The 15458-nt window shown below is 43.0% G+C and overlaps 1 protein-coding gene across 1 annotated transcript in view; it reads left to right on the forward strand.

Moving 5' to 3' along the window:
* The window catches only part of COL27A1 (collagen type XXVII alpha 1 chain), a 259247-nt gene that overhangs the window by 223806 nt on the left and 19983 nt on the right, over window positions 1-15458 (forward strand). The window contains exons 45-54 of the mRNA XM_069062697.1: window positions 54-107; window positions 4977-5030; window positions 5121-5228; window positions 5869-5976; window positions 10368-10475; window positions 11781-11834; window positions 12989-13051; window positions 14467-14520; window positions 14746-14781; window positions 14901-14918. Of these exons, the coding sequence (XP_068918798.1) occupies window positions 54-107; window positions 4977-5030; window positions 5121-5228; window positions 5869-5976; window positions 10368-10475; window positions 11781-11834; window positions 12989-13051; window positions 14467-14520; window positions 14746-14781; window positions 14901-14918 (657 nt within the window). The remainder of the gene's footprint in view (window positions 1-53; window positions 108-4976; window positions 5031-5120; window positions 5229-5868; window positions 5977-10367; window positions 10476-11780; window positions 11835-12988; window positions 13052-14466; window positions 14521-14745; window positions 14782-14900; window positions 14919-15458) is intronic.

A 15458-nucleotide genomic window follows, 5' to 3' on the forward strand; every position in this document is an offset into this window, starting at 1 on the left:
ATCTGAGGAAAGAATAACATGCCAAATTTTCTTTATTTTGTTTTGGTTTCTAGGGGCACCCTGGACCCCAGGGGCGACCAGGACCCAAAGGATCAAAGGGTGAAGAGGTGAGCCTTTCTATCTTTCCCCAAGACCAGTGTAACCCCTTACCTTGATGCTAAAACCAGATGAGTCATAATCTATAATAATCTATAATCTATCATAAAATAATTCTAGAACTAGAATATTATTTTGGAATTAGAAGGAACCTTAGAAAGATAAAATGGTAAAGATGGGAGGATCATTAGAATATAGAATATTATCCCTTTAGATAATCTTAGAACATAAAGTACAGAAGGGAACTATGTATAGTAGCAGCAAGAAAGCAAAATGGCTGTCTGATGAGACTTTACCAATAGCTGAGGAAAGATGGAAAGGCAAAGATATACCCAACCAAATACAGAATTCCAGAAAATAGCAAGAAGAGATAAGAAGATTTTCTTAAATGAGCAGTGCAAAGAAATAGAAGAAAAATAGATTGGGAGAGACAAGATCTCTTCAAGAAAATTAAAGATATCAAGGGAATGTTTCATGCAAAAATTGGCATGATAAAAAACCAAAAATGATGAGGACTTAACAGAAGTAGAAGAGATTAAGAAGAGGTAGAAAGAATACACAGAACTATGTGAGAAAGATCTTAACGTCACTGAAAACTGATAACTACAATGGTGTGGTTACTGATTTAGAGCCAGACATCCAGGAGAATGAAATCAAGTGGACCCTAGGAAGCATTGCTAACAAAAAGGTTAGTGAAGTGATAGAATTCCAGCTGAGCCTTTTAAAATCCTAAAAGATGATGCTGTTAAAGTGCTTCACTTAGTGTGCCAGCAAATTTGGAAAACTCAACAGTGGCCACTAGTTTGGAAAAGATCAGTTTACATCATGATCCTAAAGAAGGGAGATGCCAAGGAATATTCAGATTACCAAACAATTGTGCTCATTTCACACGCCAGAAAGCTTATGCTTAAGATTCTACAAGCTAGGCTTCAATCGTATGTGAACAGAAAATTACCCGAAGAGTAGGCTGGTCTTCAAACAGGCAGACAATTGTTGGCAGTTGCCAACAATTCACCGGATTATGGAAAAAGTAAGGGAGTTCCAGAAAAAAAAAAAGTTTTTCTGCTTCATTAACTGCACTAAAGCCTTTGCCTGTGTGAATGACAACAAAATGGGTAAGTCCTCAGAGATGGGAGTGCCAGACTTGTCTCCTGAGGAACTTGTCAAGAAGCAACAGTTAGAAATGAACATGGAATAGATGATTGGTTTAAGATCGGAAAAGGAGTGGGACAAGGCTATGTATTGTCACGTTGTTTATTTAACTTATATGCAGAGGCCATCATGCAAAATGCCAGGCTGGATGAGTCAAAAACCGGAATTAAGGTTGCTGAGAGAAGTATCAACAATCTCAGATATGCAGAGGATACCACTCTGATGGTAGAAAGTGAAAAAGGATTAACAAACATCTTGATGAGAGTGAAAGAGGAGAATGTAAAAGCTGGCTTGAAGATAAACATTAAAAAAAATGAAGATCTTGGTAACTTCATGGCAAACAGAGAAATGCAAGCAGTGTCAAATTTTATATTCTTGGGCTCAAAGATTACTGTAGATGGTGACTACAGCCACGAAATGAAAAAATGCTTTCTCCTTGGTAGGAAAGCTGCGGCAAACCTGAACAGCATACTAAAAGGCAGAGATATTGCCTTGCTGACAAAGGTCCATATAAGTCTAAGCTATGATTTTTCCAGTAGAAATGTATGGCTGTGAGAGATGGACAATAAGGAAAGCTGAGTGCCATGGAACTGACACTTTCAAATGATGGTGCTAGAAAAGACTTCTGAAAGTCTCTTGGATAGCAAGGAGATCAAAGCAGTCAATATGTAAAGAAATGAATTCAGACTATTCACTAGAAGGTCAAACACTGAAACTGAAGCTTAAATACTTTAACCATGTAATGAGAAAATGAGACTATTAGAAAGGACCCTGATGCTGGGAAAGATTGAAGGCAAAAGGACAAGGAAAGCAGAGGATGAGATGGATAGAACGTGTCATGGAAGTAACAAATATGAGCCTGAGGATAAACGGGCCTGGCATGCTATGATCCATGGGGTCACCAAGAGTCAGACACAACTGAACAACAGTGTGTGTATAGAGACCAGTCAGTCCAACCCCCTCATTTGGCACATGATGAAGCTTAAGCCCAGAGGGAAAAGGCTTGCTTAGAGCCACCCCCAAAGCAAGGGGCAGAGTTGGGCCTAAAGCGAGGCTCCCAGGCCAGTGCTTTTGGCTGCCTGCTCCCCTCTTGATCACCTTCTTCAGATCGCCTGGCTCTGGGGAGAGAGATGATAAGCATCAGCCAGGCTACTCACCTGACTGCCAGAGGGCACAGTCGAGCCTCTGCTAGCCCTTTGGTCATTAGGAACTCCTGGGCAGCACAGCCAGACTGATGGCTCACCCTGGCAGGTCTGAATGAAAGCAAGAGAAAGGAAGACAGAGAGGAGAAAAGGGAGGAAGCAAAGCAAAAGGGGAAATGGGGCAAGGAGAGGAGGAGAAGGAAAGATAAAGAGGGATGAGAATAGAAATGGGGGAAGAAAGAGAAGACCCAGAGATGACGAAAGTGGGAAGAATCAGTCAATCAATCAGATATTCCTTAAGCATCCGGCGCTGTGTTAGGTGATGGGGTAGCAGTACAAAGAGTGAACAATCCCCACTTGCAAGAAGCTTGCATTTTAATGAAGCTGATAGCATGTGCATAAAAATATACATAGCATAAAGTAGGCACAAGCACATGCTTGTGTTTGGGAGTTTGGGAAGGAGGGCATTAGCAATTGAGGGGAATCAAGAAGAACTTCAGACAGAAGACAGTGCCTGAGGACATACCTGACCATTCCCTAGATCATCCTCCTTATGTTTGCATCTTGCCACTTCGCTTGCTTGTAGCCCACAAATGTTACCCTGCTCTTGAGTTATGCTGATTTAACAAGTGTGACTTTGGGCTCCGACCAAAAGCTCTCTGCTGCCATCTCCTGGTCATGGAGCTCCTCTCTCTGATCCTCCACAAATTCCTCCAGCTGCTGTCAGAATCAATCATTTATTAAGCACCTACTGTGTAGACAGAGAGGAGGGGCTGCTGGGAATTTCCTGGCCCAGAAGATTGCAGAGAGCCTCTCAGATCCTCCATGTTTGCGGGATCCCCTATCCTACCCTGTATCCTACAAGTGGAATTTCTATCTTTGGGTCTCTTTCTGCTCATGGATTTTGTAAGGCAAGGTTCGGTCCCCCAGGTATGAATCAATCCCGAGTGGGCCACATGGCTCTTGGGAGTGTGGAGGATGGACTGGCCAAGGCATAGGTTCTTTGTGTTCAAGTTGTGAAACAAGTGCTCGTAGCAATTGTTAAATGTTACATGAATGTGAAGTTGTTCAGGGAGGCAGGAGAAGAGTGGTAGAAAGAGCACTGGCTTGGAGCAAGTCACTTCAGATCCCTGCTCTTTAACCTCTTAACCTATGTGCTCTTAGACAAGTTGCTTCTCTTCTCTGGGCCTCAGTTTCCTCTCCAGTAAAATGAAGGGGTTGGACTAAATGATCTCCGAAATTCATTTCTCTGAGTCCTCTGAGCCCATGTAGAGTCAGCTGCCAGACTCTGCTTTTCAGAGCACTGTCCCAGCCAAGGCCTCATGTTATTACTATTGATTATAATAATACAACAGTAATTAGCAATCGTATCAGGCTTTAAGGTCAACAAAGAGCTTTAGCTTGGTTATCTCATTTGAAGGTAGAATTGGAACTCAGGTCTTCTGGACTCCCAAGTTCAGGGTTCTATAAGGTAGAATTGGAACTCAGGTCTTCTGGACTCCCAAGTTCAGGGTTCTATCCACTATGCCATGTAGCTGCTTTAATAAAATGAAGGGATTGTATGAGACAGCCCCTAGGTCCTTTCCAGGTCTGGTCTATAATCCTATGATCCATAAACAACCCTTACAAGATAGAGTGGGTGACTCTTACTCACCCTCATTTCACAGATGCAAACACTGAGGTTCAGGGTGGGATTATTGATTTTACCTAATTCAGCAGAAAGAACGCTTCCAGTCAGAGGATATGAGATGAAATCTCAGTTCTGCTGTTTAACTACCTGTGAGACCTGGAGCAAATCCCTAACCTTCTCTGGGCCTCAGTTTCCTTGTATGTGAAATCGAGGAATGTGGACTCCGTGGCCTCTAAGGGTCTTTCCCGCTCCAGATCCTATCATGGTAAGGATTAATGGCAGAGTCAGAAGGTCTCCCTAGATCTCAATCTGGGTCTCACTAGGATGTTTCCACCTTGGGCAGGGTAAAGGAATTTCATGGCTGATGGAACAAAGAGGCAGATACTATCACTAATAACAAATATGTCCACACTTCGAGGAACTATGATTTCTTCAGTATGGGTAAATCCCTGCACCAACACAGACTGAAGCCTCTCTGTGATTTAGGAGGTAGTTGTCAGGAGAAGATATGTCTGAAAAAGTCATCACTTCAAGGAAGATTGGTTCTCTGGTGACAGATAGACATATAGTCTGTCATTGGGCCCATCCTCAAAACCTTTACAGGGTAGTTGTTCAGTGACTTCAATCATGTCTGACTCTTTGTGACCCCCCTTGAGGTTTTCTTGGTAAAGATAATGGAGTGGTTTGCCATTTCCTTCTCTAGTTCATTTGACAGATGAGGAAACTAAGGCAGAGTTAAGTGACTTGCCCAGGGTCACACAGCTAGTAAGTATCTGAGGTCCAATTTAAACTCAGGTCTTCCTGACTCCAGACCTAGCACTCTATCCACTGTGTCATCTAGCTGTCACTCTAAAGCTACTTAAGTCCTGAAAACAAGAGAAGACTGATCCACTTTTGGAGTTCTTCTCCAGACATCCCCTTGGCTCAGGCCTGGACTAATTTTCTTGGCTTTTCAGGGTCAGAAAGGGAAACAAGGAAAGCGTGGAGAAACTGGCAGCCGAGGAATGCAGGTGAGTGGTTCTGAGGGCATACCCCTCTTCTTGATGCTTCCCCCAGCCTAGGGTCTTTCCCTACCTCATCTGGTCTCTTTGGGTCTCCAGGGTCTGGTAGGGCAGCCAGGGCCTCGAGGTGTTGTGGGAAGACAAGGCCAAGAAGGACCCCCTGGTCTGGATGGAGTTCCTGGGAAGGATGGCCAAGCTGGACAGCAGGTAAGCAGAATGGCTGAGACTTTGGGTGTGGGTTATCTCCACCTTATCCATTGAGGGGAAAGACCTGAGAATATGCATAGAGCTAGAAGAGACCTTAGAATCTATAATGGCAAAGGCCAAATGAACCTTAAAGCACAGAATGTCAGTGATTGCAGGAGCCTGAGGCCAGAGAATATCAGAGCTGGGGGGGGGGGAACCATAGAGAAGAGAAAGTTGACTTGAGTTGAATGAAATCAAATGGAGTTCTATTCAATTGGCCAACGGTCATCTATTAGTCACTTACTGTGTACCAGGCACTGTTAGGAGGGCATAAATACAGGGAATAAAACAATCTCTACTCATAAGGCATAGGGTTTAAATTCATTAAGGTCTTCACACACACACACACATGCACGCACGCATGCATGCACATATACCCCCCCCACACACACATATCCCATCCTACCTCAATTCCACAACCTCTTTCAACTACCTATTCTGATAATATCTCCCACACTGGAAGTTCCTTCTTAGCTATGACATTCACCCCTCGTCCCACAGTTCAAGTACATGCAGTGTTTCCAGACCCCTATACTTCCATGTTTCCCTGGGAGCCTGTGCCTTTGGAAACTAAGTTTACTCTATGTCTCACTCCATTTAGGGAGAACAGGGAGATGATGGAGAAGTTGGACCCATTGGTCCTGCAGGCAGGAGAGGAAATCCAGGTGTGGCTGGTTTGCCTGGAGCTCAGGGACCCCCAGGATTCAAGGTGAGTTCATTTCCATCCTGCCACCTGTCTTAGGCAGGAAAATATCATGGGGCAGCTCTGAGGCACAGTTAGGAACTATTTCTGAGAGTTATACCTTCGGGGAGGTCGATGTTGGTACCCAGGATCACATGTCAGAGATGTAGATCTGGCCATCCAGTTCAAAGCCTTATTTTAAATATGAAGAAAGTGAGATCCAGAGAGACTAGGTATCTGACGTGTCCACTGTGACATAGCTAATAAGTGACAACGGCAGAATTTGAACCCAGGTCCTCTGGCTTTCAAATCCAAGATTGTTTCTGCTATTCCAGGACACTATATGGGTTTCTAATATTTCTTCTTGCCTACGACCTTCTAAAATAACACAGATTAGATGAAAAAACCCCACATAAATCACATAGGATTAAAGATAGAAAAATCCCAATCTACCTGGCCTCTTCAAATATTCACTTTAGTGTTGAGTTGAGCATTGCTGCCCCCTGCTGACTAAATTTAGACAAGTAGGCATCATCCATTGGAACTGTCTTCCTGTAAACTAGGACAGTATTATTCATAGTTTCATAGACTCATTGATTTAGAATTGGAAGGAGCTGAAGAGATCATCCGATCTAGCCACTCATTTTACATATGAGGAAAGCAGGGCTTAGAGAAATAAAGTGGCTTGCCCATGGTCTCATGGGTGGAGGAACTGAGATTCATAGATTCATAGAATGGTCAGAAGTAGAAGGGGTTAGCACTGGCCCCAAAGTCGGGATGACCTGGGATCAAATCTGGGCTCAGATACTTAGCACCACACCCAGAAATAACTGGCTGTGTAACCTTGAGCAAGTTACTTAACCCCAATTGCTTAAAAAAAAAAAGAAGTAGAAGGGGTTTTAGGGATCATCCAGTCCATGGTGTGCGTTTTTCTGTTTCTTGGAGATTTTGAACTGTTTTTCAAATTACTATTAACAATTTCCTCCTTTAAGAACTGCCTGCTTGTATCTTTTGAACAATCTATACAATAATTAACAGACATTTATTAAGAACCCACAATGGCCCAAAAGCCCAAAACTGGGCCTTGTGGAAATGAAGACAAAAACAAATCTAGTCTCTCCCCTTGAGAGGCTCACATTTCACATTCTGCTGGAAGGATATGATAGAGAGAGAGAGAGAAAGAGAGAGAGAGAGAGAGATTCAAATTGTGTATATGTATATATAATTAAAAGAATTTTTGTAAAGATTATAAATAATTTAAATAAAATTTAATAATTTTTATTAAATATAAGATAATTTGAGGAGGGAGAGAGGACACTACTAATTAGGGAGGAAGATCTAGAAAGGCTTCATGGAAGAGATGGCATCTAAGCTGAGCCCTGAAAGGAGATAAGGGTTATAATAGGTGGAGGTCAGGACGGAGTATAGTCTAGGCTTAGAGAATGACAGGTTTGGAGGCATGGAGATGGAAGAACCATTAGGGACAGACTGTTACTCATCTAAATTTGTATCCATTTTTTAAAGACTCTGGATGTCATATTTTTCATCAGAAATATTTACTGTAAATATTTTTCCCCAATCTGTTTCCTTTTATTTTATTTTGGATACATCACTATTTGTTGCACCAAATCCATCCATTTTGTTTTCAATAGTACCTTCCATTGTTCAGTAAATAAGAATTTCTCCCCTCACTTTTCTCTTCCTCACTCTTCAGAATTGAGATCAATATAGTATCCTTTTTTCTTCCAATTTAAATATTTTTTTAAAACCTCCACTAAAGCTGTCCTCTAATGAGCTGTGGAAAGAACCCCGAGTTCTTCAAGGCTATGCCAACTGAGCACAAGTTCTGGCAGAACCTACTGAGTTGGAAAGACTTTGGGCTCCGGCTGGATGAGGGAGCGATTGTATTTGTGGCCAGGTACCATTCTGGCCAAACTTCGGGAGCTCCTTCCGGAAGGTTGGTCACCAGACAAGGAGCTTTTTCAACCATCACTTCTCATCCAAGACAGTCTAACTCATAGATGAGTTTGAACCTGCATTGGTGAAAAGAGTGCCCACATCAGTGAAATCACTGACCCTGATGAAATATTAAAGTTGATATATTTAGATTCACCAACCAGTTTAAAGTTATTGTGGTATGTGATATAAAGTGTGAATCTAAACTAAATTATTTGCCATATTGCTATCCTATTTCCCCATTAAGTTTTCCTGAGGAATCATTTCGATCCCAACATATTATAATCTTTTCATATCTTTAATCTTTAAATATAATATTATATCTATAAGAAAGAAGGAAAGAAAGCATTTATTAAGTATATACTTTGCTCCAGGCCTTGAGTTAAATGCTTTACAAATACTATATCATTATATATGTGTGTGTGTATGTGTGTGATATATATCATTATGTGTATATGATATATATCTTATTATATATCTATGTGAAATAGATACATATATCTATCACACACACACAGACTCTAGTAGAGACCTTGCTCACTTCTTCGTCTCTTCTCCCTCCCCTCCTCCCTGCTCCTAGTGCCTCCCTCATCTCTTCTCCCTCCCGTCCTCCCTGCTCCTTGTGCCTACCCTCCTGGATGACTTCCCATTCATCTGTGTACAATCTCCTTTGCTTATTGTCTCCCTCCCCCCACCCTTAGCTTCCAAAAGGCAGGGCTCATGTTTTCACCTTTCTTCTCCTCAGGAGCAGCAGAGTGCCTGGTACATAGTAAGCCCTTAATAAATGCTGATTGATTGATTAAATGATTGATTTTACTAGACCTGTGGATGGACCTCCTAGTGAGGACCTTCCTCTATCAAATCAGTTCTGTAACTTCTAAGTCAGTTCTGTACCTTCTATGCAGTTTGTAGTCCTAGCATGCTACGTAGTTACCTGAAATGCTGAGAAATTCAGTGCCCTTCCCAAGGTTGCACAGCCAGTATGTGTCAGAGACGGGACTTGAACCCAACTTCTCCTGACTCTCAAAGCCAGCTCTCTCCCTGCTATGTCCAGGGACTATGTAGGTCTTGTATGTTTGGTTCTTATTCTGAATTTTCTATTCTATCACGTTGATCTCTTTTTCAGATCTTTTTAAATCTAGTCCCCTATAATTTTGATAATTATAATTTGATAGTAGCTTTTCAAATTGACCCTCCCAGCCTTCTACCTTTACTTTATAGATGTGAAAACTGAGGTCACCTAGTGAAAACAGAATCAGAGCCTGAGTGTCCTGAATCTGATCCAACATTCTTTCTGCCATGCCACACTGCCTCCCATTGAAAATAAATAAATGACATTTACTGAGGCTCCACCCAGCCCTACATGTGGAAGGGGCATATAAAGACTCTCCCTGCCCTTCGGGAATTAGTAGTCCAGTTTGGAAAACAGAATTTACACAAAAACACAAATAATAATACAACAATCAAAGAAATGTCTGTGCCAGGCTTAAAATGAGCGGCAGAAATAATTAGAGCCTTGAAATCAGAGGAGAGAGATCACTGTGGGCTGGGATAGTCAGGGGACGCTTCTCAAAAGCAGTGGGACCTGAGCCGGGCCCTGGAGGAGGGGTAGGGCTCAGATAAGTAGGAAAGAAAAAGATTGAGTATTACCAGTAAGGAGATGGCATGAGCAAAGATGGGGCAATGGAAATATACAAAGGGATTGGAATGGCAGATGAACAGGAAATGGGGAGACATATTAATGAAGATGAATCTTATTGGAGTCATAGCCTCTACAAGTGGATACTGGGAAACATAGATACAAAACAGAGCTGGACTGTGGAAAGCCTTGAATGCCAGGATGGGGAATTTTGACTTTATCCTGTAGACCATCAACCTTATCTCTAACCCCTCCTGGCCCATCTCTCCCCCTAGACTTGAGTCTTTGCTGTCTTGTTGGACCAATGTTCCATGAGGGGGAAATAACCTTGCCTGGATCAACTTGAGTGAATGACAGCATCTCTTGAACTCTATCGCCATTTGTAATATGAGGAGATTGGACCACATGGTCTCTAATATGTCTAGCTCCGTTTTCTAGTTTCTATGTTTCCTTTCAGTTCTTACATCCTATGTTCTAAAATTTTCCTCCCATTTTAAATCCTATGATCCTGACTAATTTGGAAATATGTTTTACTTGGTTTCACATTGGAACTCAAAAATCTTACCAAAAAAAAGAATGTTAAAATTGTCTTTACATGTAGTTGGAAAAAAAAATTTTTAAACATTTTTAAAAATTCCTATGATCTTTTGAACTGCCACGTGGACCTAATATTATTGATAACTTCCCCTCTGGGTAAGGTCATTTCTAGTGGCAAAGAATACCAGAAAGTGTTCACTGGGCAGAATAAGAAGATGTTTGGTCCTAATGCTACCTACTTCTCCCTATACAAGTCTGCCTTTTAACATATATGTGTTTCTTCAAGGGTGAAAGTGGGTTGCCTGGACAGCTGGGCCCTACTGGCAAGCGAGGGACAGAGGGAGGAACAGGGCTCCCTGGGAGCCAAGGGGAGCCAGGATCCAAAGGCCAGCCGGTGAGTGACCATGGAATAACTCCCACACATTCCTCCACTAATTTAATGTAAGTCCACCTTCCCCTCATCCCTTACCCCCAGAGAGAGAGCAGAGCTGGGCCTTGGGAAGTCAGCCTGCTCTAGTTAATCAAGGTTGCTTTGGGGAAGGTGCCCTGCCTGTCCTGACGGGAAAGGAGCCCTTGCTCCTTAGGGAGAGAAATGGAGAAAAAGAGTCAGGATTTTACAAATCACTATTGGCAGCATGGCAAAAAACACTAGCTTGGGAGCTGGGTGACCTTAGTTCTAATCTCAGCTCCACCACATGCCAGTTCTGACTTGGGGAGCCACTTTACCATCTGGCTCTAAGTCTCCCCGACTATAAAATGAGTATAACGATATCTACTCATCTTTACTTCACAGAGACACTGTGAAGACTAGATAAAGGATTTGAAAGGGGTTGAAAAATACATAAAGTTTTACATAGATGTTGGGTTTTAGGAAAGGGGGAACTTGAGAGTAAGCAGAAAGAGGACATGGGATTGATTTAACTGGGTTGCTTAGGGCTAGCTGCTCTGAGACCCCCTGCATTGTAGCTTACTAATTAGTGGAGAAAAGAACCAATATTTCTTGGCCTGATGGGCATCACCATCTCCCCTACTTCATATCCCATGACTACTCTCTCTCTTCCTGGATCACAAAAGCCTATGTTTCATGCTAGAAATGTACTTATTAATCTGGCTTTGGTAATAAGATGCTGATTGGAGAGTCCCTGGTATCTGGTATTTGGAACCACTAAGGCATTTTTCTAGGAAGAGGGGCAAGGCTCCAAGTCCCAATTTGTGGCTGCTGGCAAGTGGTCCTGAGGGCTGCCACTGATCACAGGCTATATAAAGATCTTACTGGGTTAGAGATCAGTGACAACCCTCCTTCTTTTCTTTCCTTTCCCCCCTCCTCCCAGGAGGGAACCACAAACTATGGAAAGTGAGGAGGCTGTCTTCTAAGAAAGGGAGCCAGTGGTCTGACTAGAGGCCAGGAACTCCTGAGTCCTTTTCTTGGCTCTGGCATAGCCTAGTCTCATGGCTCTGGCTCATTGCCGCCTCAATTTATCCATCTGGGAAATAGGAAATGTCTAGTAACAAGGGGTTAATTCCAGTCAGTATGAGACATTATTGCTTTTAAAGTTTCTGACTCCATCTCACCCTGGGATCAGGATGTTGAGCCCATGCACACTCTCTCTGTCTCTCTGTCTTTCTGTCTGTCTCTGTCCCTCTGTCTCTGTCTCTCACACACATATATGTTTTTTTTTTAATTTTCCTTTCTTGGCAGGGTGACTTTGGAGAAATGGGCTTCCCTGGGATTGCTGGCCTCTTTGGACCCAAGGTATAATACTACCCAGGCCTCATGGACCTCACAGCCCCCTTAGCTGTTCCAGCTGTGCTCCCATCCTTAGAGGGAATCTTAAGACCCAGCTCCCAAAGATCCCTCTCACCTCTGCTGACTGCAGGACCTGGCCCCTCACTCATCTAAATTGACAAATTCATTAGCTGTTAACTTGGACAAGTCACTTAATTCCTCTGAACCTCAGATTTCCCATCTGTAGAATGAGAGGTTTCTTAGGTCAAGGATTATTAACCACTTTTGTGTCATGGAGCCTTTTGGCAATCTGTTGAGGCCTATGAATCCATTAAATGCATAAAATAAAAATACATAAGACTAAAGATAAATCCAATTATACTGAAACACAATTATCAAAATATTTTTTAAACAATAGCAACAACAAAAATGAAAGCAAAAAACATCAAGTTCATGGATCCCAGGTTAAGAATCTTTGGTCTAAATTCTCCCCAAGGTCTTCTTCAGTCCTTAGGTTCTATGAGTCCATAGACTGGTTCTGTGGTGCTGGATTTCTACTCATGTTCTAATCACTGTGCCCCTGGGAACCCTCAGGCTGTGGTCAAGGTGGGCAGACTCCTTGGGTCCTGGCAGGTCAAACCAGTGATACAGCTCCCTCCTAGCTATGAGCAGATAGAGCAGTAGATTGGAGTTGGGAAGGACTGGGTCTGAATCGAACCTTAGACACTTGTTAGCTCTGAGGCCCTAGATAAGGCTTTTAACCTCTCAGAGCCTCAGTTTCCTCATTTGTAAAGATAATGCTGGCTACCTCATAGAGTAGTTATGAAGATCAAATGAGAGTTTATTAGACTGACTAGAGAGATGAATGGATAGACATAGATAGATAGATAGATAGATAGATAGATAGATAGATAGATAGATAGATAGATAGATAGATGTCATCTTTGTAAAACTTAAAGCACTACATAAAAGTTATCTATTATTATTATCATCTTTCGAACAGCCCCTCTACATCCAATTGTTGAACAGAGAAATAGGGGGGATTTATTCAAATTAAATTGGCTGTCTGAATAAGTCCTGTGTGCTCCCTAACCCTTCCATATCCAAAATTGGGTGGTTGTCCCCATCCCATGGGCTCTGGTTCATAGGGATCAAATGTTTCCTCTCTTCATTTACTGCAGGGGCCTCCAGGAGATGTTGGTTTTAAAGGAATTCAGGGTCCCCGGGGGCCACCAGGTTTGATGGTAAGTTTCTCCCCCAAGGAATCTTCCTTGCCCTGCCTCAAAAACCATAGGGCCCACCAGGCAGCCCAACACTGGGGCATTAACATCTGAACCTCCTTTGCCCTTGAGCAAGGCATCATCTGATACCTGCCAAGCTGCATTCTCACTAATGGCCAGACACAGTCTGATGACAAATTTTCCTGCTACTCACTGCTGTTTGCCGTCAGGGTCTACTTCCTCCTCACTCCCTCCCTTCACTCTTCTTCCCCTTTAGCTTCCTTCCTGGCCCAGGGTTTTGGCACAAGGTCTTTTGCTCCATATGGAATGCCCTTCCTTTCCCCTCTCCCTTCCCATGATAATCTAACCCATTCTCCATAAACTGGTTTAAGTCCCACCCTCTGTGAAGCTTTTCCCATCGAGGCTTTGCCTTTCTCTGACTGCCTGCAGTAGCATTGGTGGTCTGCTCTGCTTATGACTTCCCTGAAACCTTCTGTGAGGGCCTTAGCCCAACAGGGACCCCACTCCTTTGTGGATTCTACAGTCTGCCCATGAAATTGAGCACTTCATTTTCTACAGGCTCCTGTCTTATTTTGTGCTCTATTTGTCTTCCTAACAAACTTGTAACCTCTATGAGGTCAAAGTCCAAATTTTCTGGCTACTGCTTGCTAATCTGTCCCCAAGGGGACCCCAATAAATGCTTGTTTTCCAACTTTACTCCCTTCTGCTTCCCTGTGTCTGGGATTTATCTTTGGTATAGTAGAAAAGACACTTGTTTAAAGTCAGGGAGCATGGGTTCCATTCAGTGGTATACTGACAGATGTTTAACAACTGGCTCTGCAGGGGGGCGGGATAAAATATGTATGACACTTTTAAATTCAATCTGTATTATTAACATTTTCTCTATTCCTTTCTTAAGTCTAGAAATAAAAATAGGTAGATAGATAAGTAGATAGCTCAATCAATCAATAAATCAAGCCCTGACTTATACCCTGAAAGTATAAATGCTCACATTGAAAATTTAACATTCAGTTCTCTCAAATTGGTGGAAGCTGGTTCCCGCACAACCCTGGTTCAAATCCTAACCTTGCTAGAAACTAGTGATGTGACCTTGGGCAAGTCAACCTCTATGAACAGAAATGTCTTCAGCTATAGAATGACTATAGTATTTGTAATGCCTACTTCATAGGCTTGTGAGGAAAGTATTTTATCACCCTTGTAGCATTATAGAAATGTGAATTATTTTTATTATCATCACTCGTGTTCAAGCCATCACTCGTGGCTTGTCTCTTGTCCTCTTGTCTCCCTCTCTCTCCCGTTCTCCATCGTTCTTCCTTCCCCCACCCCCATTGCTTCCCATATAGGCAGTAGGGACGTAGGCCAAATTCTTCTTCTAGGCTCTTTGATTCCACAGTTGTATGTCTCTTTTCCATATACAGGGAAAAGAAGGTGTCATTGGACCCCTGGGGATACTAGGCCCATCTGGAATTCCGGTATGTGTTTTCATTTTGATTCATAAGAAGCCAAGGGTCAGACTGTTCAGGCACAGGGAGGGGAGGTGGGACTAATGGGTTTCAGACCTTCTTTGTGACCAGAGTGACCCCCCCTTCCTCTCCTTAAGCCTCAGCTTCCCCATATGTGAAACTAGGCATCCCAGATTAGGCCCAGAGGCACCAAAACCTTCCAAGTCTCAACCTTGCTCTGTGGTTTATCCACAGGGTCCGAAAGGGAACAAAGGAAGCCGAGGAGATTTGGTAAGTGGTCTGGGGAAGAGCTGGTGGTGGGGAGTCACCGGGGCCTGGAAACAGAGGAGCAGCCTGGATGCCTGGGCTCTGCCCCTTTAACAAATTCTTTCTGTTTTATTTCTTTCTAGGGATTACAAGGCCCAAGGGTGAGTGGGGAGTAAGGAATAGAGGAGGGAATGGGAGGAGGAGAGGAAGGGAGAAGAAAACCTGAGAAAAGCTTGCTGACATGTGATAGGAATATGTTGTTAAATCCATCCAGCCACCCCATGTCTGATTCACTTTTCACATAGCCCATATCCCTCTAGGCATCTCCAAATCCAGTCTTGTCCCTAGTAGGACAAGTCAGACCAGGGAAATCTCAGAGCCAGGCTGCCTTATAGAAACCACTTCCCTATTTCCTCCATCTACTCCACCACTAACACCTTAAGTCAGAATTCCATCCCCACCCCAGGTTAGACCTAAGATAGCCCAGGACCAGGCTGGTCTATAATAGACATACATGTGTACAGGACCTTGGGATAGTATGGCATGGTAAATGGAGTGTTGAAATTGTAGGCAGGAAGTCCTGGGATGGAACCCTGCCGCCTTATCTGTATGACATTGGGCAAGTCACACATTCTCTGGGCCTCATTTCTTCAGTGAGAAGTCCCAAACTCATAACCTCTAAGATGATTTTCAGCTCTAGA

Source organism: Petaurus breviceps, unplaced genomic scaffold (assembly GCF_028583685.1).
Source record: "Petaurus breviceps papuanus isolate PSGF00001 unplaced genomic scaffold, PetGlider_PUasm1.0 90503, whole genome shotgun sequence".
In the NCBI taxonomy this organism is placed as follows: Eukaryota; Metazoa; Chordata; class Mammalia; order Diprotodontia; family Petauridae; genus Petaurus; species Petaurus breviceps.